This window comes from Lissotriton helveticus, chromosome 1_1 (assembly GCF_964261635.1).
Source record: "Lissotriton helveticus chromosome 1_1, aLisHel1.1, whole genome shotgun sequence".
Classification (NCBI taxonomy): Eukaryota; Metazoa; Chordata; class Amphibia; order Caudata; family Salamandridae; genus Lissotriton; species Lissotriton helveticus.
The window spans coordinates 1,254,850,319-1,254,877,291 of NC_136057.1; the positions used below are offsets into that span (position 1 = coordinate 1,254,850,319).

Genomic DNA, 26,973 nt, shown 5'->3' on the forward strand with positions numbered 1-26,973 from the left:
GGGAAGAACAAGGAGTTACTGACTCAATAGGAGGAGTAGATCTTGGTATTATTGGTGTTAAAGAGAGGTGTCTCTCAGTGCGTTCAATTTCACTGGAGACGGCTCCTATTGCTTGCCTTAACATTTTGTCTATAGCTGTGGGTTCAACAATTGGAGTTTAAACTTGTGCTCTATGTCTAGTGAGTGGCCTTGCGGGTGGGGGAGTACCTTTCCCCATATTATTGATTTTGGGCCTTCCTTTCCCGAATTAGAAATAATGTTTAAAATTTGTCAATAGAAGAACCTACATGCTTCCCAAAGGAATTCAATACTTATGAACCATGTAGTTTGCTCAGACAGGCACACAATACCTCCCCTGACTCAACAATGCATTAACTAAAAGACATTTACAAACAAAACAACTCACAAGAAGCAAGAAGCAAGAAGCTAGGGGGATGGCCCAGCCCAGCCTCCAACAGTCTCGGACGGGCCCAGACGGGCCCGCCCTTGGCCTGGGCTTCGCCAGGCCCGCGCGTTCCGCGGTGCGGAAGCCCCACTCCATTTTTCAAACACCTCCTGGCACTGGCGTCAATGTCCGGCGCCACAAGGGGGATGCCGGGACTTGTGGTCCCCCGGTACGCTCTAGAGGTTGGCGAGCAGCGGGAGGGACAGGAAAGCAGAGGGAATCGTTGTAGTCTCCCAAGACCATTAGATGGCAAAGTAGTGGTGTCCTTGTGTTGGTGTTGGCAGAGCCCGAAAAGCAAGACCCCCACTGCGCTTTTCAAGCGCCTCCTGGAGCTGGCTGATGGCTTCAATGTCCGGCGCCACAAGGGGGATGCCGGGACTTGTGGTCCCCCGGTCAGCGCTTGAGGTTGGCGAGCAGCGGGAGGGACAGGAAAGCAGAGGGAAACGTGGCGGACTCACAAGACCATTAGGTGGCAAAGTAGTGGTGTCCTTGTGCTGGCGTTGGCGGAATTTAAGAACTGTCTCCATCATACAAGCATGGATATCTTAGCCCTCCAGAACCCGAATGTCCTAAAAATGCGTTTGCCCTGATCACCAACGACAGACCCAAGTACAAGAATGTCTGACAGCAATACGCCGTAGTGGATTCACACCTCACCTCTCAAACAGTTCCAATACCTTGATTCTGTTTAATCAGAAGTCTCTCCTTCAATCCCTACATTATAGGAAGACCCACACAGCTGTTGCTTCTTTGAGGAATCTAAAAGTAACCATTTAGTCCCTGATCATACCTAACCTGCAGCATGTCCTACTGCCTGGGATCCAATACATCCAACTCATTTCTCTGATGAGCATAAGTCTCAACATTGTACTGTGGCATCACAGGCACTGGCATTTGTGACTGGAGTGATATGATCAGATGAGTCAGAACACTAAGAGTCTAGCACATTTATACACAAACTTTCCCAAGCAAGGAGGTATAATAATCTGTATCCGAACACAACACTTTGATTACCTGCTAGTAGTGGAATGCAGTGGCATAAGAAAGACTGGAAAACTGTAGCCAACTAAATGACTAGATGAACTGCTCATGCCTGACCTGGGACAATCACTGTCTCACAACCTGCCTCTTGTAAGGTTCCAGGTACGTTCTTCTGTGTTTTGTAGACATAGAAGGTCAGATGTACAAATAACTGATTCACAAAGACTGGTCGCAAATTGGTCACCAGCTTTTGAAAATCGATTCTGATTTAGAAAACTGATTTGCTCCGATTGTATGCCATCACAAGGATGTTGGCATGCTGGGGTCAGCAGACCACCATGTCTGTGATCGTACTTAAATAAAGTAAATATTTTGTAAATGCATCCCTAGTCACTGCCCACTCTTAAAAAAACATTACTCACACTGGGACCTCTTTCTCTTTATGAATGGGATACCAGCTCCTTTGAGGAGTCGGTAGCCTCAGTGGTTTGCTACCACAATTGCAGTCTCAAACCATTGATACATAACATTGCGAATCATAATATGGTTGGAATGCCCAATTGCTATTAAGAATGCTTTTCTAAACCCATTATGCAATTTGATACCCTGTTACCGAATTGCAAAAAGGGTTTAGTACATTTAAAAAGGCTATATAGTGGTCACAAACCCTACGATTTTGTGAATTGCAGGCTTCTGGAAAGCTAAATGGCTTTGTACATCTGGCCCTTATCTCTTTGCAACAGTGCAAAAATGGCTTTCAAGCAAAAAGCACACCCTGATATCTTTTACAGCATACCTAATGCACGGTCGGAATCCACCCTCCTCCACTGTGGTGTGCCTCAGGGCTCCTCCCTGAGTCCTACACTATTCAACGTGTATATGGCCCCTTTGGAGGAGGTGGTGGCTCCATTTAACATCAAGATCGTGAGCTACGCCGACGACACCCAATTGGTGTTCGCCCTCTCCCAATCCTCTGAGAACTCCCAGATACTCCAAGCCTGACTCTCACAGGTCCACTCCTGGATGGGGGACTCAGCACTCAAACTGAATGGGTCCAAAACGGAGATTATGGTGATGGGACCAAAAAACCCCTCCTTTCCCAGCTTAGCCTGGCCTAGCTGCTTAGGGAGCCTTCCTGAACCCAAGGATGAGATCAAGAGCCTGGGCATCTGGATGGAACGAGATCTCTCCCTTAGAGCCCAAGCTTCCAAACTGGCGGGCGTCTGTTTTGGTCTCCTCAGATCAGTACGTAAGATACTGCCTCTCATCCCTTTCCTATCAAGAAAGCTCTTGATACAGGGTCTAATTATGTCCAGGCTGGACTTTAACAACGCGATCTACCTTGGGGCCCCTGAGAGCACTCTGAACAGACTCCAACAAGTTCAAAATGCGGCAGCACGAACGCTCTTCAACATCCCCATGTCCTGCTCTGCCAAACCAGCATTGAGGGCACTACACTGGCTGCCAATAAGGGAAAGAGTGAAATTTAAATCCCTATGCCTCGCCCACAAAATCTTGCAAAGCAAAGGTCCCCCTGTCCTGCAGAAAGATGGTGGTCCCGTACAAAGTGAGCAGAACATTACGCTCGGACCAGCAACATCTGACGGTCGTCCCCAGGGTAAAAAAGGCCCGATCGGGTGGTAGGAGATTCTCGGTTAATGTTTCCATTCTTTGGAACGCCCTACCCCTAGGTCTCCGAGCGGAACCATGTCTCCTGCGCTTCCGAAAACAACTTAAGACCCTCCTCTTCTGTTAATTTTTTGCTCTCTTCGTTTCAGCAATTTCGGATGTCGCTAGTTGGCAAAAGCGCGGGGATGCTCTAGGGTAACCGAGCGCTATACAAAACCGATTTAATAATAATAATAATAATAATAATAATATGGGAATCTCAGCTTGCTCATACCATATGTGAATAGCTCACACAGTGCTATTTTCCCCTTTTGCTTTGATATTAATTTTCTGTAAGCATAAGAAAGCCAAGCAGTAAGTGTCAGAATGTAAAGTACAATCTAATGAGCTACTCTCAAGGGATAGCTTGAGTTCTCCGTGTGTTTCTATATGTCGAGTTCCACATAGATATGTACATTTTGTGGAAGTCAAGTGAAAACCACAGGTATTAGTTTATTGTATTGTTACTGTACCTTTTTGAAAAGGCCATTCTGGTAGGCATGTGACTTGCCATTATCCGTTAATATTTAAGGTAACCCTACCTTCATAGGTAAATCATTCAAGTGTTTAAAAAAAATATTTGTGTCAAGGGTTCACTCCAACAAATACGTTACAAGAGGTGTGAACATTGGCAATAGCACTTTTCCTTTCAAATCGATATTTACAACATTCTTTTATAAAAAAAAAAGTGGGGTGCAAATGAAGTTTGGTGGCCACTAATGCCAACTTTAGAATTGGCAGCCAGGCTCCAATCCCTGCCTCGATTCAGCATACTGTGATTGTGGGCAAATTATCCAATCTCCCTGTGCCTAAAAAATGGGAAGTGATCCTGGTACTCTTGTAAAGTGATATAATGCCCTGAGGCCAAGTTTGCACCTTCTAAAACTGCAAAAAAACACTTTTCAGAAATCTTTGACAGCTGTGGCTCAATGTGTTTTAGGTGCAACTCTTGTATGTTGTCGTTTTGCGATGACTCATACATTAGTTTAGTTTTTTCTTTGAGGCTCTGCCTGTGAAAAATAGAATATATTCACATGGCAATCAAGAGTAGCACATTGTCGGAAAGGGCAGCTATTGAACATTTCTCTTTAGAAGCGCACTTGTAAGGTAGACTTACTACTTAAACCACATTTCAAAACTGATCTCTTTCCATCCAAGGCAGTCAGTTATAAAAACAATTAAAAGATTTTGGAGGTTGTCCCTGTCAAACAGGGTACAGACAACAGAAAGAGACTGTTACAATGTGAAATGGTTTGGATAAAAAAACTGGATGCTTGTCATCCAAAGGGACTCAAAGACAGAATGGAATATAGTTGTTTCCTTTAAATGTTCTTTCGTTTCTTAATGATCCATTATGTTTTAACTAATGTTGATTTTTACCGTAATTATCCAATTCTTCATTTAGACAATTTTTCCCCAATCATTTTTTATTTCTTTTCAGACTTTCTTGAATTTTTCTCACGCTCTTTTGAACCCTCTATTTTTACCCGTTCTTTTTCTTGCATAGATCCTATTTACACGAATAACCTATCTCTTAAAGCAGCACTTCAGACAAACACTCATGAGGACATGTGTCCACCTTTGTGAACTTACCATTATAAAATGGCCGACACGTTTTGTTACCATCGCATTGTCCCCTGATTACCTTGGAAGACAGTTGTGTAGACTTTCATTACCGCTTGTGCTTTAAACGTTATACACCCACTCACAATTTACGATGATTCCACGTTTTGATTTCAAATTCTACTTTATCGGTGTAGTATTATACATGCTCCACCACTTTGCGTTTTCACCTTCTCAAGATGGCCGACACGTAGTCAGTCCACCCTTTGATCTACCAATAAGGCTCACAGCACGTTTAGCAAGTGCGGGAAGTCCGAATGTTGAGTTTGGAGACTGTGTTTAACGCCCGAGGGACACACACGTTATGAACTTTCACACGGTAAGACCCGAATCACCCGGTTTTTATTTCATTTTACGCTTGGTTGATTGTTAGAATCACCGCCACCGTTTGCTGCCGATTCTCGGCGTTTACCACCTCGATACTTGTTGCTGTCACACGGCGTAATCCGTCTTTTGAATTTCGCTGGCATGTAACCATTTTATGACTAACACACCATGACCAGTTCAATGCACATTTATGCAGCACTTATGGTTGTTTGAATGTACGCCCTACACTTTGACTCCGGCATTAATGATATGTTTTTTCTCGGGACCTTGATGTCGACTAGCTATCAGGACAGTCTAACGTGACAATAATGGTAACGACTAGTGCACCTTTGTGCACTTTATCACACAGTTGCACACAAGCACAATCATGTCACTGCACCAGCCATAAGTTGATTCACCAATACGCATAGGCACTCGCATTCACGATTACCCACTGGCAGTAACATTCTTATGGTTATTCTCGTAGACACGACGAATGCATGACGTTTACCAAGAGTCAACTTTAGATCCCTTAGTTTTTCTCTTAGTTTTTGTACTGTAGTGTGGGAGAGTAGCCGGACCTGGTTACAGCTTAATACTTTTCCTTTCACTTCCAAGATTGAATGCAATTCCCCTGACGAAGGGCACGGTCCCGAAATGCATAGGGATGCACATTTCTCAATTTGGCTATAGCACAATGAAGAAGAAATAATTTTGTGTAAAGCAAGAATGACATGAAGAATTTGTTAACATTGTGAAGTAACAATGTAATGAACTTAATTAAAGATGAACATTTGAATACATGAATGACAAATGGAGTTTTGCGCATCAGTGTCATGTATATAAACGGAGCAAACCTTGTGTACACAGCGTGAGACTACGTCTCAAAAGGAGTGCCATTAGGGCACAGTGTCATTCAATTGACATTCCATTGTTGTTGATTCAAGCCTCAACTCCCAATGGTCAGAGGGAGTTTACCCACTGGCACCCAGAAGAATTTTTAAACAATAACAAATTGTGAAAAAAGTAATACATTTCAAATGCAGAGAAACAGGAAGTGTGCCGCACACTACGCATTACATAAAAATGCTCACATACTGTATTTTAACTGACACATCCTAACCTAACATATCAATGTACTAAAGACATTTGAATTATATGTATAAAGTGCTGCCCTTGACTGCACAAACAGGACAAAATGTGTACCCTGACAAAGGTTATTTTTGGCCTACAAGCCTAATGTCTTATATTTAATAACTAATTTATAGAGTACCACATGAAACCCTAAGTCATTCATATTTAGCGCTCCTGTGATATGTTTTTAATTTTCGCCTCATTATGGCTGCACAGTGGCTCTTCGAGGCAAAATCTATTGTGTCTGAACAGAAAACAGACCTGCAGTATAACGGAGAACCCTTTGCTATGCAAGCTCACGTAGCAAAGTGTTATAGTGTATGCTCCCACTGCAAATCGCCTCTCCCTACATTACATTTGGCAGTATTTTGCGTCCACATGCATGGTGTCGCTGCACTGCACCTTTTTTCACTTGTAACTAGTTAAGTGTACGAGGGTCTACTTTCCGAACTCTCAAGCAGCAGAGACTGTGGGATTACTTTAATATGGTTCTGCTGCCAGCCAACACAGATGAAGAGGCAGCATGAGTCATTCAACAGGGTGTTACGTAGAGCTCACTTCAGCAATAGCGGGCTCAGGCCACATTGTTGCTTCACTAGAGGAAGAGCCTAAACCAGTCTTATCTGCCTCAGCACACAAGAGGGAAATGGCAAGCAATAGGAGTAAAGATAAAAGGGTTCTCCAGCACTACTATTCCTTCCAATAATATGACAGGACAAACATGACTCCAGGCTTACACTGTAGTCTGGCTGCTGCATGACCCTTCTTGATAGTAAAAATTTCCCTTTTAAATATTAATAAATCACCACTATGTATGCCTTGTAGCCCACAAGGAATGATGCATGGCATTTAAAAGTAAGACATGTCGAAATTTACAACTATCATGTCCTTATAGTGACTAGCACCCAGAAGCTATTTTTACTGTCTGAAGGCTCACCGGCATATTGAGAAAAAGTTTGAAGCAATATTGAATATTAATTCTGCTATCTCAGGCTAGGGACCAGTTAGAAAAATGATGAACAACTATTTTTAATATTTATTAAAAGCCTAACAATGCTAAATTTGGATTTTTGATAAATGTTCAAGAAAGTTATATTTTCCCTGACTAAAGCTCCGGCTAATTGGTGTTATCATCCAGCTGTGTCCAACCGGTGAACAGACCTTATAAGGTGTGAAAACAGGTTCCAGAGCAGAGAGAATAACCTGTGTGCGGGAGGTGTTTTTTCCCCTGGCAGAAAGACCAGTTGGGCTGAGTCAAGGCAATTCATTTACTTCAAAGGGCCTCCCCTGCCAGAAGCAGATGTCAGATGACACCTGGTAAGTCAAACAGCACCAAACCTAGTGGGAGAAAGCTGACCTCAGAACTGGTTTTGAGTAATCACAGAGGAGGCGTTGCTCATTATCCCTACAACTCCTCCGAGTGGTCTAGCAGACTGCACAAGGGGAGAAGGGTTTGGAATTAGTGAGGGGTACTGTGAAATTGTTTGCGGTAAGATACACAACCTGCTGCAGCAGTGGATAGTGTACCAGTGGGAAATGTTACCCTATTGTTTAGTGAGGGTCCAGGAGTCACCCCACAAACATTCTAGTGCTATGTCTAAACGTTGCACAATAGGACACCGTCTTCAGAACACTCTGGATCTGTGGAAGAACTGAAGTCTACACCTGCTATTTGGGAATTCTGAGGTGACCTGAAGGGCTGGGCCTACACCTCCTTGTACCCATGATAAAGAAGTGGTCACCAAGGGTCAGTTGGCTGACCTGTGTAGCTACAGGGACACAACAAGCTGCAGGAAGCCTTTTTCTTGAAGTGCTAGTTGACCAATACCTATTGGACCTGAATTGACCTGAACTCTGCTGGTGGCCTCTGCAGGCATGAGGCGTGACCCCCACATGCTGCTCTGGAGGTGCTGTGACCCTCTGCTGTATCTAACTTGGACTTCTCCCAACATCTGTGAAAACTATGAACGTAGTAAATGTCTGGACTCCAAGACCTCAGGAGGATCAAGATGAACCTGCCAAGCTAATCTGCCAAAGGCACAGCATCACTGGACTGAAGAACATGGCTTGCCCCTCTCAGGGCTTCTCTGGAGAAGCAAACCCGTTTCAGCGTGACCTCGTAGAGCCCTCACTGGGTATAGCCCCCCAGCCTTACTCTGCTGGAGGATTTCGAGCTCTGAAAAAAAAACTAAGTCTGACCTTTTATGTCTTGACCCGGTGAAGGTGCCAAAAGTATCCGACCAATGAAAGGACTTCCCCAGTCATGAAACAAAACAATTTCCGCTATGAGCTTTTCCCAACAAAACTAACGGCTTAACTTGGACCTCGTCAAACGCCTATCTGATATCATGAAGCCCACCTCGGATACAGCCTGCTGCCTTACTCCGCTGGAGGATTTTGACTTTCAGAAAAAGACTAAGTTGCAATGTGAAACCTCCCATTGAATCAAATCTAGGTGGTGTGCCTGACCAGCGTACCAAGGCAGCTGGCCTAAAATTGTGCCCAGGTCCTCCGTGACCATTGGCTCCCATTGGTGCTTCGTGCTTTTTGACACTATTTTCATCTACATTTTTCAAAATTCATATCTCCAGTTCCCCTTATTGGAGTTTTGCCATTTTGATGTCATTTTGCTGATTAAATGAGTCTATATTTTTAACATTAGAGTAGTATTTTTATTATGTTGTGTTTGTGACCTTTTAACTATTTTAGTATTATTATATGCTGTAGACATCTCTCTAAATTAAGTCTGTCTGCTCTGTGCCATAACTACCAAGGGTTGAGCTCTTGTTTAAATGACTTAAATCTTTTATTGGATCTAACAGGACAGTCCCTTTATTACTTGTGGTGGACCTCAATCCACCCCAATTAACAAATCACGTTCTCACACCTGTGAATAAGTAAACAATATGGTTAGGATATATTTATTACTCTCCATGGCCAACAGCAGACTACTCACTAGCTCTTTTATAAGCCAAATCCTACTTTTAGTTTTCTTCCCTCTTTCCCATCTCTCTACTAAAAATAGTATTGGAAGCCGGAGTTATGAGGACGAGGCAAATCCTCAATGGAGGTCCTGTGAACAGGTCAAGGTTTTGTCTTGTAATCAAAACCTCCCAGATAATTTACATCATTTCCTTTTTGGTTAGTGCCTCGCCATTCCTATGTGTCCTTCAACTGCACTCCTGGGATCTTGTCTTCATGTAAATGTAGTGCAATAATATGCAGGAACTGTTGATCACCTGATCATTTTTTAGGGTGGGTCTTACCTAATATCCTTCAGAAACCCAAATGGACAGTGATATTTCAGAGTTGGGCTTCTCCCGTGACAGTGTCTGATTTTGCCATTTCTCTCATCTGAGTGAGGGATCTTGGGGCAGGGGATCTATCTGGGTGGGCATGGCTGACAACCCCTATAACTGTGGCTATCAATTCAGGCCAGGGATAATGTGTTGTAAGTTCTGGTAACACAGCTTTGGGTCATTGCAAGGTTTATGGAGAGACAGGGCAGAATGCAAGCCTCTTGTGTGAAAGCTCACAAGCATTCTCCCAAATCTCCATCTGAGGAGGTAGTTTATGTTTGAAGGCTGGGTATAAGGATTTAGGAAACATTCTTGTGCTTTGCTTGCTCATGTTTTTGATGTTTTGTCCAGGTACTTCCGCATTTATCAGGATGATGCAATAGTCATATCCAAGATCTTGAATTTCAATATACAGTAGACCTGAAAGGTTTATTTATAAGTCAAATATCCAAGAATAAAGTAAATTCCTAAAGAGTAGCCCTTCAGTGTTTTCGCCTGAAAACTTCAGGTGTCCTCTATTAGGAGACTACTGTACTGGGCAGATATGGAGAGGTGAATGGTGCAAGTTGCATGGAATGTGCTTTGGTGAAGCAATTGAGGTGTGAGAAACAAGGCCGAAACAAAAGTATTAGAAACACACAGAGCTTGATATTTTTTTGATACAGAGAAAACTATGCTAATCTTTGGGGTATATTTTAGCATGATAACTAAACAACTGGAACCAGTGCCAAGAGGCATTAACCACCCAATTTCTACAGGGGGAATTCTGACATTTTCAGGGAGAATGGCTTTGACTGGTCCAAGGAACCAGAATAGTGTATGTTTGGAGATGCAGAGTTGGAAGTCTGACAGGTTTCAGTTTTACATAGCTCTTTGGGTATTCCAGAATTTATTTGACTGTTTGATATACCTCTTTGGGAAGCGAGTGTAGTGCTTCAAGACCTGCACAATGTAATGAAATGTAATACAATTTTAATATGCCAGGGATGATTTTAAGATATTTAGGGTTTATGAAAGCATGAGGCATATTGTTGATATCTCGTGGACCACCTTTTATAAATGTTCTGTCTCAGTGTGATTTTTTTCTGTCTTGCAGAAATAAAATTTCTGTCATTAATTCGCCATTGGGCCTGACTGAGCTGAAAACCTTAAACCTTACTAAGAACAACATTTCTTCACTTGTAAATAATATTCTTGAGGGATGCAGCAAAGTTGAGATGTTCAGTGCAATGATGAATCTCCTTGGTGAGTATTCTTAAAATGTTGTTGTATAGCTACCTCTGAGATACAATACTAACCAATCTATATGTTTTGCTTTCAAACAAATCATTATCACTGTCAAAATTACATATGTAAAACAATCTATGTTGAGATCTACTCAAAAAGCAAGTCAACAACTTCTGCAATAAGATGTATTCCTGTAGACAAGTGGGCCCATAAGAATAATAAAGTCATTTTCTTTTTTTTTTAAACTGTTTTTTATTTTGTTTTGAACCATTTGCCAGAATCTCAATAGGTAAGTCATGTATACATCAGATGTTACGTTATTCAATTACTTGCGACTGTCATGCATTCAAAGAATACACTTTGGGGCTTCATCCTCCATTGTTCCCTGCCCTTCCCAACCAACACATTAGATGTGGCCCACTTGGGTTTCCTCCCCTTAGGTAGTGAGGTTGTCTGACTAAGTCTCACGGTTCCTGTGTGTTGGGGTGCAAAACATCAGATCCACTATCCTCCACCTCCAGACCATAATGTCTTCACCACGGCTGCCAAACCTTCTTGAAATTGTTTGGGCAGCGTCAAGCCTTGTAGGTTGTTTTCTCTGCCCCATATATAAGTCCATATTTGCCCGCCATTCCGCCAGAGTGGGCAGGTCTTCCCTTCCCCAGTGTCTGGCGATATCTCGTTTAGCCACGAAAAGCCCCAGATTACACAGTAATAGCTGATAGCTAGAAATATCTAAGTCTGCACGGATGCCTAGAATAATATATTTGAGATCTGGGGTATCTGTGTTTCTAAGATCTTACTTAGCTCCTGTATTATTTTTGACCAATATCTTTGTACATGCTGACATTCCCACAGTCTGTGGATGTATGTGCCCTGGTTTTGCAGTGTAAACAATTGTGCATCTCCGCCCTTCCCATCGCGTGGAGTCTCCCTCGGTCACAATACACTCTGTGGAGGACTTTGAATTGTATTAGTCGTAGACTAAGCTTAATGGCAACCTCTCTCGGGTGCATCAATGCTGCCTCCCAATCTATATCTTCTAAGGGGCCAGTAGTTTCCTCCCATTTACCTCTCAGAGATACCAGTCTGTCAGGGATTGTAATTAACAGGGTTTTGTAAGTCCAAGAGATCGCTTTAGAGGGTATCTGTTCCTATAGAAGTCTCCCTCCCAGCAGTGCATATTCAGGGATGTCTGTGATATCAGGCTTTTGTGCCCTCCAAGCGTGTTGTAATTGTAGGTACTTGTATCATTGTGTATGAGACCATTGGTATTCTGCTTGGAGGTCTGAGAAAGATTTTATGTCCCACCTCTTTATTATGTTGCCTAGTGTAGTGATTCCACCTGTGTCCCCTTAAACCCTGCAGTTTCCCCAGTTCAGGCAGCCCTCTGCCCTCCCACAGCGGTGTGCTCTTGGGTAGACTTTTCTCCCATTTCATCTGTCTTTCGGCCCCTTTCCACACCTCTATTGTCTGTCACGTAGCTGCAATAAACCCTGCGTCCCTGCGCCCCCATAAAGATAATGAAGAAATTAATGTTTCTTAAATTGAAGCCTCTCTAGTGCGGATGTGGGATGGTCACCTGGTGCATGGCTTCATTCGTTAACTACCACCAGATGAGCCGCCCGGTAATATAATAAAGTCCATTTCAATCGCGATTCCCCACCTTTGCTATTCACTGCCTCCCTGTCGTCTTGTCGCCTACCTGTGCTTGTGACGCCAGCCTCGCCTGCTGATGTCAAGGCCAGTGCAAGCATTGCTGAATCCAAATCATTGTTACTAACGCTGCAAGCTCTTTCTCCAGCAACCAAATTTGCTTCCAAATTGCTGTTGTCTGTTGAATCCCACGGGTACTGCTGAATGCCAAGCCCTTAGGAGAAGCTTGAGAGAGCAGCTGTGGCTGTGAGAAGGCTAGAGAGAACTGCTGGGATATATATGGGAACACAATGGAGCTGCAGAAGGGTGTGATAGTGCAGAGACAGAGAACCATCTCATTACATGTTGCTGGGGTGTGCATACCCAGAGTGATTCAATGCTGCTCTCCCTCTATTCAAGCTGTTGTTCCTCCTATCATTTTTCCTCAATCCTCCTGCAGGCCACAGGGCATTGCTGCTCTGGGGGCCCGAGGAAATAGTGTGCGACTGAAATGTGGTAACACTCTGTGATAATGTCACAGTTGGTCTTTATTGCAACTCCACTGTGTCTGCTTGATTGTTCTTTCTGTCATTTGCATCAACATTGAGACACATTTATGATCTAAAACTCATTGACCATCAGTATTACTCTTGTCTTGAACACTTAATTGCCGAAACAATAGACCACCGTACTCATCCACAACTCTAGATACTTGGTGTGTGTCTATCTGAAACAAGGGACCCCCCTCTCCCAGTCAAAAGGGAGAGTGACTGCCATGGCTGAGAAAGGCTGGCTCAAGCCCACTGAGACAGTCACAAGCAAGTGTCGGAAGTTGGTAGATGTTGAACAATGGTAGATAAATTGTGGATAGTTCTATTACATTATTGCTGCTGAAATAATTTGACACGTCTGTCTTGAACTGAGCGCTCACCCTATTACCCTACTCTGCAAAGGTAAACATCTTCCCTCTAATTTCCTGCCAGTCGCTGATAACCTTCACAATTGGATTATTGGCATTTGGGACCATCGAACCTTCAGCCTCCATCCCTCAATCAGTAAAATGCATTAACTGCAGTTTAATCCTTTGCAGTTTTTGGCTGTACTTCATAGCGTTGGGAGCTTCCTGCTTTCTAGAGAATTTGCTTTCCATGTATCTGGTCATTCACACATCTTGGCTGGATTTTAGTACCTCTTCGTTATTTCAGAGCCCCCAGCATCTGGTACAACAGGCACTTTGCTTATTTGCGTATAGGCCTTTTTGAGGACTCCTATCCAAGCCCTAATTTCTACCAGGCAGAAAAAGAAGTGTGTGTTTCTATGCAGAGGAAAAGCAGTCAATGTCTAAATAACAAACCAGAAAGTGTTTGTTGCTTAATTATTTGGGCAATCAATCAATCAATCAATCAATCAGTCAATTTGTAAAGCGCACTACTCACCCGTTAGGGACTCAAGGCGCTGGGGGGGGGAGGTGGTGGGGGATAGGGGGAGCTGCAGCTAGTGGTCGAAGAGCCAGGTCTTGAGTAGTCTCCTGAAGGCCGGGAGTTCTGTGGTCTGTCGTAGGTGTAGGGGGAGAGCATTCCAGGTCACAGCGGCGCGGTGGGAGAAGGATCTGTCCCTGGAGGTGGCTCTGTGGATGCGCGGGCACAATAATGCATACTTGTTAAAGGGCAGCCAACAAACGAATAAACGCAGATATTAAACAACTGAAAGAAGGACTGCCAATTGGCCTATAAACTGTCTTCACTAATTCTGATACCACCAATAATGCAATATTTCTTAACTTTCCGGCTTCTGAAATCAACTGTTACATCATCTGCAGATACCACAATACCAACTGCTGCACTTATTACAGTTTCTGATCTGACCAGAAAATGGTGCATTCCTTTTGTGATACAAGGGACACCAATGTCAAGCTTGAGTCCTCCAAGTCTTGGCATAGTAGCTGCACACCCTCAGCTTGATAACAGTTCTGATTCTATCTATGGGTGTATCGAGAGTTTTGTTGGCAAAGATATTAAACTCAACACCTGTCATATGCTGGACTTCTTCTCTGACAGGTCTCTTGAGGGCTGGAATTTAACTTTCAGGGAAACATGGAAGGATCAGCTAAACATGGAAGCAATGGAGTCCCATCTTTAGGTAGCACAATCAATAAGGCAAATAAGAGAACTGAAGTCATTGATGACCCTCCATCTGTGTATCTCCTCCTCAAGGCCTTGTATGCTATCTCAAGAACTCTAGATACTATCTCATTCACCCTTCTCACGCTAAAACAGAGGGCGGTTGCACAGACCTTTGAAGCTAGAAGGATAGTGGATTTTCTAGACAAAAAGGAACTTGGCCCAAGATCTATGTCACTATTTCTCGATCTACTAAAAGCCCTAATTTCTTCTACAAGGGTGGGTAGTATCATTGAAAAAAATAAGACTTTTACCCCTAAAACTGGCCAGTAACCAGAATGAAGTGAAAATCATTAATTAAGAATTGATATATGAGCTCAGTGGGCAGCATGAAATCAATTTATGTCCATATGACCCCCTGCTATCCAATGGCAAAGGCAGCTCACCAGTTCCAAGAAAAGTCATATAAGAAGTGGTAGCCAAGGGTGGCAGGCTAAATGTAGTGGGGTGCAGGGGCTCGGAAAAGCACAAAGAACAAGGTACATTAACTTTGCTTAAACATGGACACCTTATGCTACCATTTAGCAAAGATGAGCTCCGTACGACAATAATTCTGTTGAGAAAGACAACATAGACACCACAAGAGAAAATAATGTCTTTTGTATCATGTATAGGAAGAAGAAGAAAATGAGAACGTTTTGTAAAGTTAGAAACAAATCTTTTTTTGAGGGGGTAAAGGGTGAGTCTCCTGTAGTGTCAGGGAAGCGACTTTGACCCAGGGATGCTGCCAGGATAACCTGCGCTGCAGGACTGCAAAGCACTTTTAGAGCGTGGTAAATGGAGGCCCGCCCGCTTATTGAACAGGCAGCACCTGTGCCTCCTGGTGCGATATCCATTAGGGAAAGTGATTCCCCTGTAGCCCTGTATGGTCAGGCAGGTGACTTGGACCCGGAGATGCAGACAGGATAACCTGTGCTGCGGGATTGCACAGTGCTTTCAGAGCGTGGTTAATGGAGACCGCCCCTTTACTGAACAAGCACCACCTGCTCCTCCTGGTGAGATGTCCGTTGGGGGGGTATGCCCCATGTAGTCTTGTGGGGTCATGGAGACACCTTGGACTCAGAAATGCTGCCAGGATAACCTGTCCTGGTCGATTGCAAAATACTTTTACAGCTTGGTGAATGGAGGCCTGCCGCCTTAGTGGACATGCAGCACCTGGTTATTAATCAAAATAAACTATTCAAATTGAAAAACAAATCTCAGTAAAACAGCCCTGAGGAGGGACTTCTGAAGAGAAGGTCCCATTTCTGATGTTGTTCCTGCAGCAGATCATCCTTGTGTCCAAAGTCTTCGGGTAAATCCAAAAAGAAGCATTAGAAATCAAAGTGGGAATCGTCCCCTTCCTTCCACTCTTGAACTACAGAGTGGGTGTGATGGCTTCAGCGAGCCTCGCTTCCTGGTCTTGCCTCCAATCTCTCCATTGGAGCCATTTGTTGGTCTGGTTCTGATCCATCCTGAGTTTCTGGGTTTATTTGTGAAGTAACAGTAATAAGAGGCCTTTAAGGAGGCCATGCTGTGCATTCTCAGCACTTTACCGGTTTCCTCTGGCATGCCTTTGTGTCCTAAGGATCTGCAGGAGCCTTCAGTCTGTCTTCCACTGGTGAATCTGCCCTCGGGACCCTCTGTGTTACATAAACCCACATTGGATTCAGCACCAGCTCCGGTGCTGACTTCGGTTCCAGTAGCATCTGCTGTGTTGACGTCTTGTACCAATGCCAGAGGAGCATATGCAGTCCATTGTGCTTTCCAACTTCAAATAGAATCGACCTCAACATTGACAGAGGCTGCGCTGGCACCCACTAGAGAACAGCCAGTGGCAGTCCTTCTGATTCGGATACTTTGCCCTTACCACATGGTAAGACCCAGACTTTGCACTATCCTTTTGGCACTAATTTAGTCAATGACTGTTTTGATGACAGGATTAATTTGTCCCCTAATATGATGTGGAATATTGATAAGAAAAACTCCAAGATGCAATGGTTTGTCCAGATACTAGCCTTGTTTCGACTCCTCCCCTCTATTGAGGAAAAGTCCTCCTTTGCCCTCATTATGGGAAGGGCAGCATAAGTATTGGTCCTACGGCTTACTACTTTGGAGGTGAAGACTAATGTTTACCACAGCCTGCTCAAGCGTCTACAGAACTTCTGATGCCCTTCAATGAGACCCTAAATGATACCCACTTAGGTGAAATCATGTTCAGGACCACCAGTTAATGGGCAGTTCAAACCCCTTTTGCATTAGTTTGGGTTCTAAGGGAAACTGGAGTTAAGCCACAATGTACAATTGTTGCGTGGCTTGCTGAGTTTTGCTGATGGCAGGTCACTAGACTGGGTCAGATTTCAGACATGTTCATGGCCTTGAGAAACAGGCAGGCATGCACCAGATATAGATGAACTCTGACTCAATTTATTTTGTAGAAGTTAAAGTAAATAAATTGATGTACAAACTATAGTTACAGAAAATGTGGTTGTGAAAACTAGTGAAGACTCACTCTTGCAAGAATTCTTACAGAGGAAGTGTAAACCTAAAGTTGTTGTTCATTTGTGCAAGGTTTGAGCCTGTACTAGCAAACATCTTGTGTATCATGTTCAGGTTTGCCATTTTACCCATGAAGAGTTTTACCTATAAATGGTATTCATCCCCTGGGAAAACCATATATTACCATAAATACACTGCTCACACTAAGGAAAATAGCCATTTTTGTTTCTGTGGTGATGACCATTTCACATTATTTCTTTTCTCCTAGGAATACATGGCATTGACGTACTAAATATTGACCATACTGAAGGTCTGCATGATTATTATGATTTAGCAAATACTTGTTTCATGCTATTCGCTAGTTTTGTATATGCCAAGGTACTTCCAGATGAACTGTTAATTGTAGTTTTAACATGGACGATGTGATTCATTAAACATGTTTTTATTGTATTTTATGGTTTTATTGCTTGTAACCCGAAATAAAATTATTTTGACTGCATTTGTTTCAAGGACATCTATTAAGGGTTGAAACTGTGACCCCTTAGCCACCCGTTGCGATTCCTGCCACCTTGCTTGCAACCCCTGGCTGTTTGTCAGCCTTGGCAACTGCTCTGGTGGCATAAAATCAGCTGCAGTGTGATCAGCCCTTAATTGCACTGCTGTGCTGAAGCTCTGTCTGCAGAGAAATCATGATAGCTGGCAAGATAGGCCTGAGTGGGGGAAAGAGTGGGGGAAAGAAATTGCTGTGGGGACCACAGGCCAGGCCGGGCTGTCCAGCGCAGTCCTTGATTTGATACATTGTATGTGTCTGCTGCAGGCCTGGGCCAGGAAGCTGAGCGAAAAAGCACAAAGTGTGCACGGCATGGCTGGGCAAGATTGGACAGTGACTAACTACACATTCTACAGCTAGCAGCACATGTGTGCAAGTGAAAGCACGCACCTGCTGCACCCTACCCTGGTAGAGGACATTGTGCCTGTTGCGATATGTGTAAATGCATGTTTGGACCACCTAATGGGTCTCAGGGCCATCAATCTGGTAGCGTGCAAAAGTGCTACCAATGATGATGTTCATGGTAAAAAGTATTGGACAACCTACGCGTGGTAGTAAAAGCTGCCCTGATGTGCGTTGCCTTGGAGTCTTAGTCGAGTTTGACTCTGCGTGGGTGCTGGGTCTGAAGACTCTAGAGTGACTGACTAGAATCAAACCACGTTCGGGACTGGGCCGTGAGTGACTTACTTCACTTAATTGTTATTCTCTGAGTCAGGCGGTTGGACCTCGGGCAGGAATCGGGGCAGTTGAAATATGTTTGAGAGTGAGACTGACTGAGCGTCACATTGACTCGACTAGAGTCTCGACTCTCCGACTCCCGTTGTGGTAGTGCCGGTCATTTTGACTCCTGTGAGCTGTGGGCCCTGAGCAAATCTTTAATAGAAGCAACAATTAAAGTAAGATAAGGCTACACAATATCATTTCTGCAAACTTCAGAAATGATTTTTAAAGAGTACACATTTCAGGTTCAACCCTTCTAGCGGTCTAGCCATCGCTTAGGTAATGTGAATAACACATTCATTGGTATTGTTTTATGTTGAACACTGCATCAGTCTAGCCACAGCATGTGCACACTGGTCAATGAGTGCTGGTAGACTGGCCAACAAGACATTGTCTGTTTTGAACACCACCAAGGCTGGAATGGCCTTAACGGTCATCGGGCAACGGGTGGGCGTTTCCCCGGGAGGCTGGAAGGATGGGGGCAGGTTTTGTTAGTGGGGCTGGTTTGAAGGCAGTAAAGCAGTTTTAATAGCACTGCAAAGTTTCTTGTATATGTAGCAGTTTTTGGGCAACAATAAAAGTTTCAAGTTAACTGTGGGGATTTATTAATGTACCTTGCCTATTGAAAAGAACGTGTGACCTCGGAGTCGAACTTGTGCCTGCTGCATGGTGTTGGTGCTATATGTCATTAGTCTCTAGAGTGAGTGACTGACTTCAACGCAAGTTCGTTAACAGACTCACAGTCCCGTCCAGGTTGTAATTGACTTGCTTTACTTAATTGTACCTTTCTGACTGAGTCAGACAGGTCCAACCTAGCGCGGGCTGTGCGGCAGGTATTGTGAGAAGGAGACTGACTGAGTCGTCACATTGACTCAACTAGAATCTCTACTCTCCACCTCCCCTTGTGGTGGTGCCGGTCATTGGGACTCCTGTGAGCTATGAGCCCTGAGCAAAACTCTAATAGAAGCCACAAGTAAAGTAAGATAGGATTATCTGTTTTTGGAGTTGACACAAGATTTTTAAATGCCCTGCAAAACTTCAACATTTATTGTTAAATAGCACACATTTCAAGTTCAGCACTTCTAGGTGTCCATTTAGGTAATGTGAATAACATTAATTGTCTTTGATTTAAGTCAAACACTGCATCCGTGCAGCCACAACATGCACATGCCAGTCAGTGCCGGTGGACTGGCCAACAAGACATTGTCTGTTTTGAACACCTACATGGCTGGAATGGCGTTCCGGGCATCAGGCAACAGATAGGAGTTTTGCCGAGAGACTGAAAGGATGGGGGGAGGGGGGGCAGGTTTCGTTAGTGGGGGCCGGTTGTGTAGCAGTTTTAAAAGCACTGCAAAGTTCCTTGTATATTTAGCAGTTTTTGGGCAACAATAAAAGTGTCATGGTAACTCTCGTGATTTATTAATATGTGAACTATGTGATTGGTTTTGTGCTCTTCTAAATAGACTTGGACCGCAATTTGACCTAGCAGATGACGCTTGCTATCGTGCATTTTTGATTTGGACTTATATTCTACACCCACCGCATAAGATTATCCTGCCTTGAGAAACCCCTGGCTTGTTGGTCCTCGGGCGAAACACTTGTCGGCTGTTTCTCTGTCTCTGCACATGTCTTCAAATAAGAAAGGAAAGAATACCACAGACGAGTACTCAATTTCTCAGTGTATATGACATCTAGAACTGAATTTGGGGACGCAATTACCCCTGAAAACCATATTTAGAAGAGCACAAAACCAATCACATAGCTCATTACTTTGATCCAGGTGGTATCTGGGTGAAACCACTGTTTTGTGCCACAACCCGCATTTGGGTCATGACATTTTGTGTGCAACCCTGGTTACACCCACCAATTCGAACAATCGCCTGGTTTATTAATATGCCTGCTGCATAGAGATGTAAGTTCTGTCTAGTGGCCGTTTTCACTTATCTAAAGTGCAGAGTGTTAATATGCCTTCTGCAAAAAATGTGTACAATGCATATCGACCAATATTTTATGTGGATAACTCAATGTTTTACTGCTTTTGACACTAGATGTTGTTGTTACTGTGCAGTTCATAAGTTACATTCGTAATCTAGCACGGTGAGCAATTAACAGCCATTTAAGACCTGCATTCAAGCTGCATGGTACAGGTTTGTAAGTTCTGTTTTCTTTCCCAGTCTTTCTATCCTGATGTTGCTAAAAAAGGTTTGCTTAGGTAAAAATACAATCTTATTATTAAAGTCAACTGTAACCTCTGTGTTAAGTTCTAAATCCTGAGTTTGTGCTTCTCCAGACAAAGCATTCTTAAAAGGTGCCTACTAGTAGTGGTGACATGTGAATCCTGCACCTTGTAGTCTCCTTTGCCTTATATAACATTTTCTATTCACCGATTTACAGGCGTATGATTCATTGTCTCTGTATGTGTGTGTGATGGACTTTTATAATGTAGAAAGTTAGAGGAGTGCTTAATGGGGTAATTTTTAAATGTAGACTGTAACATCTGCATTTGTAAAGAAAACATTCATGCCTTTGGGCATTCTGGTTGTTTGATAAGATGTTTATTGCTGCTAAGGTATGTTCCAGACATGATTCCCTATTAGGCACACTATGTTATACGGCCTGTAATTCTTATTTGCTATCTGAGACACCATGTTTGTTGAAGAGTCTAAGCATGGTGGAACAGCACATACAACGAAGGTGTGGCAGTGCCTGACAAAGGGTAGGGTGCTGAAAATGCGCTGGAAAAAGTTTAATATCACACATTTTTAATTCATGAACGATGATGCAGAAAATGCAATAATGTATGAGATGCATGAAACCCCAGAGGGGTGATGCTCAATGGACTAACTCTGGAATATTATGTGAGGTGCATGTTGACAGCTTGCTAAATATAAGGGTGAAATGTACTTTCACTGTGAAGGAATATCTATCATGCAACAAATTGGGGTACACATCTTTTGAAGACAATTTTATTAGCTAGTATTAATGGTTTAACAACTTGAAGAGTATAAAAAAAACTTTAATCTGCTTTATTGTGGTTGTATTTTCCATGCTTAGGCTAGGATTCAGTGTGTGGTCTGTATTGGATCCAAAAAGAAGTGCATTGAGAGGACAGGAAGGAGGATCAACAGATGTGCAACATCAACAAAGGAGAAAAGTACAAGGGTGTATTTTTCTGCAGGGCCCTGTAGACTGCCAAAGTCCAGGGCAGTGGTAGCCCACAGGTGCACGGGTATTGAGTGCCTCAGTACCGCTAGATGAGGCAAGGCAATGAAACTGACAGACTGTTCTGCTGCCCTTTTACTGCAAAGTCTAGAAAGTAGAACAGACTACAAGTATACTGTTGTATAGCGTTTTAGATTACGAATGAATTTTCCTGATTCATGCCCTTATACAGGCATAGAAATCAAGCCCTTATTTAGGCATAGCCCATGCTACCCAAATACAGGCATGGCTACTTCCATCCGTTCATCTACGCCACATCGATTTCTTGGAAAGCCAGACTCTTAAGCTGTAAGGGACTTCCCCTAGCCTGGATATTGATTTCTCCAAGAAACTCATTATTATGCATGAACAACTATTCCTTAGGGGTTCATCCATGATGTTCATATGCCTGACTCTCTTTCATTCTAAAGGTATGGAGCTGATTAGAACCTATAGAAACCTTTGGCAATTCTTGGCAGAAATAAAACTTATGCTAAGCAGCACTTACTTCTTCCCTAGTTCTAGACCTAGGTTAGGGACATTGGGGTAGGCGTATTTTAGAAGCACCAGTTGAGTATTTTAGCTTGTGTTATTTATTTATGTATTTTTACCTGTCATAGCAACAGACAATGCTATTACAGTATTATTTTATAATACTATTCTTGCTGCACACATTATACTTTGCATTCTGTCTAACGATTGTAGCAGTTTACCTCTCTTGCATGAGAAAGAAGACTGTTCAATAAATCTTTTTATTGAAAACGCCTGTCTCACTATTTCTCTGCAACTCTGTAGAAACGAAGCATGCACGATTGACTGAGTAAAATAGTTATCTATTGTTTCCACGATTCTGAAGATATTTGTTCCAGTCCTAGGGAAACAAAGTTGTCATGTTTATGCGGTTGACAGAAACTAATCCCTTCTTGTTTATTCGAGAAAGTTTCTAGTGACCTCTGAGTTAGTCGGCACACACAATTAAGTTCAAAATACTCGATAGAGACATACTGACCTAAGTCCTATGTCCAATCTATAGTATATATTATTCCAATGCGCAGAGCCTATTGGGAATATAGGAACTACACTACAATACACTGGGAAGGCTAGATGGCCACTTGTGTTCCACCTTTATCCAGCATGCACAGTGTGTGTACTTTTGAAAGACAGTAAAAAGAGCAGGTTGTGCTTTGAATCCATTAGGTAGGGCTGTTGAATATCGTAGTTTAATGATGGAGATAATGCAGTAAATGCATATTCTGACATTATATTGGGATTAACAGGACTTCTAGTGTAAATGCAAAGGGAATTGAGTCTGCTTCCCTCAAACTTGAGCCCTGCATGTAAAGTTGAGTTAGTACGAGTGTTAGTCCATTAACACATGACTTTTTTGCTGATATCAGTAACCTGTCATTGCTTTATTATAAAAACAGTTTGAAAGCTAGTGCATCCCTCTTAATTCACCCTAAATGAGAGAGAGATACTACCCGGTGTCTCTTCCTCCATTTCACACCATGTCAAATCCCACTGAAAGACCTAATTGTGTGCGCCCTGCAAAAAGTACTTGGCCCAGCTCAGATTCAACACCACTTTGTATCTCCATTGATTTCACTCGGCTTGTGCACCAAAATAAGGAAATGATACCCTAGGACACTCAAAAAGTAGAGATATGCTACAGTTACCATTGGCAGTCGACATGGTTGTGTATACAATAACATACAATGTTAACATACAGAAAATAATATATGCAATAAAACATATCTTGTATACTGGTACTTAACAAAATGGCCGTAGAAAAATCACGTTCATGTGTGTGAAAGGCTCTATGTGTTTCCTCACTGTTATGTACAGTGTATAATGCCATGCCCTAACCCATTTTCTGTATTTTTGACATTTTATCTTTAGCAATAGAATTGCTGAGTTCAGCTGCAAACAAAGGAACAAAGAAAACTATCTTTCCCTACTAGAAAACCCAAATATCCAAAACAAAAATCAACATTGGCTTTGTTTACTAAAATAAAAGGAGTGCAAGTACCAAAGACCCTCCTAAAGGTTGTAACGGAGGCAAGAGAACAAAAGAGTTGTCTGAAGCTGCTCTAACTAGCAGTGAAGACATATGTTCACATTCTTATGACATCCATCCTTGAAACATTATCTACTGCTATTGCAGCTGCTTCTCCCTTTGCTGATGATTGTTCTGCCATTGTTGACATTAGTGATATTTCTTCACATGCTGTCATTGCTGAGTGTTCATTTCACACTGAGGTTGAAGATTCATCATGTGGCAGCTTAGATAGTTCTACCCTGGCTGGCCTTGCTGACTGTTCGTCGTCCTGTGATGACAATTGTTAGAAATGGAGGTCTCTGGTTGGCAACGGTTTGCACCTTTGTCCAAGTACGGACCGTTCTTCCTAGTCAGGGTAAGGGGGATACACTTTGAAAATAACCCCTGCTCAACCCCTTGGTAACTTGGCACGAGCAGACAGGCTTAGCTCAGAGGCAGTATGTAAAGCATTTGTGTACACATGCAGTGATACAGTAAAAACACTACAAATGGACATCACACCAGTTTTAGAAAAATAAGTAATCTCTCTCTAAAACCAAACAAGACCAAAACAACAAAATCCACAATACAGTTATCAAAATATGATTATTAAAAGGTAGAAATAGTTTTGTCAATAGCAAACTATAGTTGCGACACTTTCAACACAAAGTACCTTGAATGCGTCACAGTCACAAATAAAAACAGCCGCAGGGAAGGTGATGCGTCGGTTCCTTACTCTCAGGGAAAGTGATGTGTTGGTTCCTTACTTCAGGGGAGGTGATGTGTCGGTTCCTTACTGAAGAGGAGTTGGTGCATTGGTTTCTTACTGTGTGGGGAGGTGATGCATCTGTTTCTTATTGCGGCTCCGGATTTCTTGTAGACTTGGTGCCTGGTGCAATGCGGCAATGGCGCTGCGTTGGTTTCTCCAGCGACGGTCCCATGATGAGTTGATTATTGCAGCGGCACCGCAGGGCCTGCGTCAGAATTAAGGAGTTGATCTCGGAGTTCGGGGATCGGGTACCGGATTCGGCATGCAGCGGTTTCTTCAGCCGTGGGCAGGTGCTGCATCATTTTCTTTGGAAATGTGTCGGAAACCGGTGCGGATACATTGTGCTTCTCGTAGTTGCATTAATTTTCCAGGTCCCAATAGCAGGAACAACCTCCAGCGGCCCAACACAAATTACAGGCACCTCTTGGCAGGTCAGAACTGTCAGCAAGGAAGTTCAGGGGAGCTGTTGGTTAAGTCTTTGTATAGCTGAGACTTCAAAACAGGAGGCAAGCTCTACTTCAAGCCCTTGAAGATCTTCCTCAAGCAGGAGACACAGCACACAGCAAAGTCTGTATTCTCTCCTTGGTAGAAAGAGCTACTGCAGGCCAACCCCAAACAGCACTCAGCAAAGAGGCAGTCTTTATCCATCAGTTTCTCCAGCTCTTCTCCTTGGCAAAGGTTCCTCTTGCATTCAGAAGTAATCTAAACGTCTGGGGTCTGGGCCCCAATTTGTACAGTAAAATTTCCCTTGTTCTCTTGTGGCAGAGAGTATCTGTTCTCAGCAAAAGCCAGTTCTGTCCTCCTTGGCCCAGCTTCCTGGCTGGAGATGGAGACAGCATTGTCCAAGGCAGATCAGGCCCATTCAGGTGTGAAAGAAATCTCCTCTCCCTATTCTGAATGTAGCCTAGGTCTATTAAGCCCAGCCCTATCACTCCAAAGCCAGACAGTCAATACACAAACCTAGCAGATGCACACTGGAAGGCTAAGCATGAAAATACCCACATTCTAAAAGTGGTATTTTTAAACCCAGAATTTAAAAAGCATTCTTACTAAAAGATGCATCTTTAGATCATGAGTTCAGTCATACTAAACTCCATGTTCCTATCTTGTTCCCATGGACAGTTGTACTTATAAGATATTATAAGTAAACTCCCCATTCTCTCCTATGGGGCAGATAGCCTTTCATTATTGAAAAAACAATTTGGCAGTTTTTCATTATTAGGACATGCCAGACACATCGGGCCAGTCCTATCTTTTACATACACTGCACCCTGCCCACAGTGGCACATTGAGCCTATCTTAGGGGTGACTCACATGTAAGAAAGGCAAGATTAGGACCTGGCAAGTGGGTGCACTTGCCTGGTCTACATGGCAGCACGAACTGCACACATGCACTGCAATGGCAGTCCTGAGACCCTTTTTCAAGGCTTCTTGTGGGTGGCACAATCTGTGCTGCAAGCCCACTAGAAGCATTTGGTTTACAAGCCCCTGGCACACATGGTGCACTGTACTAGAGATTTAGCAGTAAATCAAAAAAGCCAATTATGGACACACTAATCCATAACAACAATTTACAGTGGCAGCACTTGCACTTTGGCACCTAACAGCAGTAGCAAAGTGCCCAAAGCATCTAGACCAGCCAAACGATGTCCAACACACAGTAAAAACACAGGAGACAAAGGCAAAAATCCAGGGAAAACCCACGTCAAGACTGCCAGGCCTAACAACAATACAGTCAGTTCTTTTTTCGGAGTGACCCCTAATAGATGCACCTCGAATTAAAGTAACTAGTCAGACATCAAACTCACACTCAGCAAGTGAGTTCTTGGCAGATGACATGTCACTGAATCATTATATTGACCAAGTGCAACCAAAATTTCAAACACTCCCTTTAACTGCATGCCGTAGGTTTAATGATGATTACAAAACCCATCCTTGGGTAGAGTATACTGTTTGTTGTTTTGCCTGCAAGCATTTTAGTGCTGTTACTGTGGAAGTAGAAGGATGTGAACCTGGCAATGTTGCATTCGTTGATATTGGCTGCCGTAAGTGGGAAAAGCTTACTCATTCTTTGTCCAAACATTCACAGTCAGAGAACCATAAATCATCAGTTATTGCTTGAACCAACTTAAAAAGATTACATCAGCCTACAATATGTCGGAAGTCTGTTTCCTCCATACTAATAAGAGATGCGGAACGAGAAATTGAAAAGAATAGACAACATGTGGAACAGCTGCGTAAGGTAGTATGTTACTCAGGTCGTCAAGGGCTTGTGTTCCATGCCACGGATGAAACTGAGAATTCTCACAATAGGGGACATTTTAATGAGTTGTTAGAGAGGATTTCTTTTAAAGATGAGCGGTTAAAAGCAAAAAATTTCCAGGCACTATACCTCTTCTGATTACCAAAATGACATGATATATGTGGTGGTAGCGCTTTGTCTGTTCACATAAACAGCAGCAGAGTTTTACTATCCACTTTATTGATGGTGATGGAAATGTTCTGGAGAATGCACAAGGGTGCTGCCGTATGGAGAAGTTAGATGCCATTAGCATGCCTGTCGCCATTGTTGAAGCAGTACAGCAAGCTGGACTTGACCGGAATAATGATTTTGCACAGTGAATTAATGGAACATACATTATGAGTGACTGTTTTAATGGTGTCCAATCAGAAATAAGAGAGATTGCTTGACAAGCAATTAATATACACTGCCATGCCC

The 26,973-nt window shown here is 43.0% G+C and overlaps 1 protein-coding gene across 2 annotated transcripts in view; it reads left to right on the forward strand.

Moving 5' to 3' along the window:
• Nucleotides 1-26,973, forward strand: part of LRRK2 (leucine rich repeat kinase 2) — a 2,266,429-nt gene that overhangs the window by 922,543 nt on the left and 1,316,913 nt on the right. For both annotated transcript variants that reach the window (XM_078680082.1, XM_078680090.1), the window contains one exon: nucleotides 10,553-10,701. In XM_078680082.1, coding sequence (XP_078536208.1) covers nucleotides 10,553-10,701 — 149 coding nt within the window. The remainder of the gene's footprint in view (nucleotides 1-10,552; nucleotides 10,702-26,973) is intronic.